General features: G+C 33.4%; 1 protein-coding gene across 1 annotated transcript in view; it reads right to left on the bottom strand.

The window, feature by feature from the left end:
• znrf1 (zinc and ring finger 1) overlaps positions 1 to 3,307 on the bottom strand; it is a 28,085-nt gene that overhangs the window by 1,738 nt on the left and 23,040 nt on the right. The window contains exons 3-4 of the mRNA XM_043228328.1: positions 2,657 to 2,762; positions 1,742 to 1,833 (exon numbers count right to left, since the gene is read on the bottom strand). Coding sequence (XP_043084263.1) covers positions 1,776 to 1,833; positions 2,657 to 2,762 — 164 coding nt within the window. The 3' untranslated portion in view covers positions 1,742 to 1,775. The remainder of the gene's footprint in view (positions 1 to 1,741; positions 1,834 to 2,656; positions 2,763 to 3,307) is intronic.

Genomic DNA, 3,307 nt, shown 5'->3' with positions numbered 1-3,307 from the left:
CTACGGTGAGAGAAAAAGAAACAAAGATAGAATGCGAGAGTCATATTGAGCCTGAGGGTGTTTTCACACTTGGTTTATGTCAGGGGTCTCGGGAGGTGGTCTAAAGCATGTTTTGCTGTAAGTCAGCTGTGTGGGTGATGTATAAAGCGGATTTATACATAGAAACGCATGCATTTTTAAGGTTTAGGTTTGATGTCTTTACCTGAACGCTTTTCAATACCGTGTCAACTGCAGAAAAAAATATAATATACTAATATAGTGGTCTTAAGTCTCTCATCTTAGCAAATGTGTTTTTTTTCAGGTCTATAAAGTGCCCTGAAGTGAGCGGAAAAGAGACAAAGAAGAAATATGAGTTATAATAAGCCTGTGGGTGTTTTCACACAAGGTTTATGTCAAGGGTTTCGGAAGGTAGTCTGAGAATGGTTTGCTTTAAATCGGTGGTGTGGGTGCAGTATAACGCACATTTAAACATAGAAACTCAAATTTAAAGCTTCAGACTGCTTTCAAATACTCTCAATTAATTACAGATTATATAGTATCATATGTCATATATGCAATATTATCAAACTGTTACTACTATTGCTAATGAATTAATAACTAAAATAAAAAGGATAGTTCACACAAAACAAATCTAATTCTGTCAATAATTAATCCCCCTCATGGTTGTTCCAAACCCGTAAGACCTTTCTGAGAGCTTTCTGATCTTCCACAGACATCAACATGTTCAAGGCCCAGAAGGGTAACAGGACATGGTTAAAATAGTCATGTGTCATGTGACATCAGTGGTTCAATTGTAATTTTTAGAAAGACATGAGAATACTTTCTGTGTGCAAAGAAAATAAAAATAACAAATTTTTGCACAAAAAGTAAAATGACAGTTAACCCACTGATGTCACATGAGCTATTTTAATCAGGTCCTTACTACTTTTCTGAGCCTTGAAAGTGACAGTTGCATTGGCTGTCTATGCAGGGTCAGAAAAGTCTCAGATGCAATCAAAGAATTTTAATTTGTGTTCTGAAGATGAATGAAGGTCTTATGGATTTGAAACGTCATGAGACATTTTTTCTCGGTGAACTATTAGTTGAAGTATTATTGTTAATAATAATAATAGTAATGATAATAATAATAGAAGGTTGTTAATAATAATAATAATAATAATAATAGGAAAATTGAGTTCTAGATGTTTGTGAAAGTTGAATTGTTTGAAAGGACACAAGTGCGAAAACTTTTAGCATATTATTACAGTTAATTGTAATATTTTAACAATAATAACGTGAATTATAATAATAAAAAAATAATATGCTAATAAAGTAATCGGAGTCCTAGAGATATGTATTTTTTTAGAGGACTTAAGTATGGAAAAAGTATTTAAATTGCATAAAAATATTATTAACAATATTAATAACAACAAAGTGTTAGTCTGAGTTCTACAGCTTTGTGACCACAATTATATTTAAAAACTGTTTTTTTTTTCCATTTACTACATGTCTGAAAATGTTCCTGGCAAGCATATTTAAAGCACGTTTACAATAAAACTCAAAAATTGTTCTGCTGTTCTAGGAATAGCTTTTTATATTCTATTTAAAAAAGGTGCACCGAAGTAATGAGATAATGCTGATAATTACTGTTTGATGAAGTCAAGTGTCAAAAATTCCAATACAAAATGAATAAAAGACATCCGATTTTTTAGATTATTTTGGCACATTGGTGAGTATTTAATATTTGTGTGATGGGGTTCACCTTTCTCAGTGGTAGCAGAAGTAGATGATGGAGGTCAGTCTGAAGGATGTTCAGGGCAGGAGCGGTTGATCTCAAACCAGGAGTCTATACAGCTGTTTGCATAAAAAAAAAAACAACAACACAATTTCCATTAGCATAATGCTTATAAAGGATTCTACTAAGGGATATTAAGATTATCATAACTTCCTAAACAGCTACATTGAAAATTAAAATGAAGTAAACGACTAAATTATATTAGAGGCTAATATACTGCTATGGAAAGCCCAATTCTGGATATAAAAACCATGCAAGCAAATGTCACAAATGTCTTGCCGGTGGCAGCTGCTTAGGCCAAAAATATTACGATTAACTTAGAAGTGATAGGATTAATCGGTTGTCACTTTATTGTGCCTCGCCTGGTTAGAACTGAGCGTATAACTTGCTTGTGGCAAATTTGTTTGATTGTGTTTCAACGTCTGAAAACATCTGAAGTGTGAGCTGCAAGAGAACGTCGGCAAGCCAATCGGTTTACTTGAAAGTGTCAGTTGTTCGAGACATAAAGAGTTTCCAACGAGCGTGCTATTCAATACCCGGAGGCCTCCCGCTGAGACACCATATACAGACGCGAAATGTCAATCACATACTTACATAATCACATAATTATATATAGGACTTGACAAGGTTTGTGTTTCATGCGCGGCATAAAATGTGGAATGTAAATTCTCGGGCAATTTGACAGCTGAGACTGTCGTTCATTTGACCGTCTAAAAGCTGAAACATTTCCTGTCATGTTTCAGATCAGACTGACACGGGGTTGGACACAAGGAGGTTTGTCATTGACACGAGCAATGTACCAGCACTGGCGCTGATTAAAAGGATATTACCCATATAAAACTGGGCGATCTGAGGAAAAAGTGTCGCTGCTGTCCATCTTACCTTTTGTGATAGATACAGAGGCACGGCAGTCTAGCGATGGTGTCTCCCTGCTGTAGCTCCTCCAGACATATTACACATTCTCCTGCGTCTCTTGACAACACGTCATCTATAACACACACACACACACACACACACACGAGCACATGAAGCAGAACTAAAATACTAACGTTTGAACACTACTGTTCAAAACGTTTGGGGTCAGTAAGAAATTAATATTATTATTCATTAAGGGTACATTTAATTAATGAAACGGAATATTTATTTGTTTTTTGTTTTTTAAAAAAAAGCTGTTATTTTGAACAATTATCATGGTTTTCACCAAAAAAAAAATTGTCAATTTTCAACATTGCTAGCAAACAAATGTTTCTCGAGAAGCAAATCAGCTTATTAGATTGATTACTGTGGAGATGTTGAAACATTACCGTCACAGGAAAATATTGTTTTAAGTTGAAGTAAAAAAAACCATTACTGTTTTTACTTTAATTATGATCAAATAAATGCATGCTTGGTGGGCATTTCTTTCAAAAGTATTAATTTAAAAATTTTTTTGCCTAAGAAAAATATATATGTTATAACTACACACAATATACATATATATATATATATATATATATATATATATATATATATATATATATATATATATATATA

The sequence above is a fragment of the Puntigrus tetrazona genome, chromosome 25, assembly GCF_018831695.1.
Source record: "Puntigrus tetrazona isolate hp1 chromosome 25, ASM1883169v1, whole genome shotgun sequence".
NCBI lineage: Eukaryota > Metazoa > Chordata > Actinopteri > Cypriniformes > Cyprinidae > Puntigrus > Puntigrus tetrazona.
This window is presented reverse-complemented; position numbering and strand designations above follow the sequence as displayed.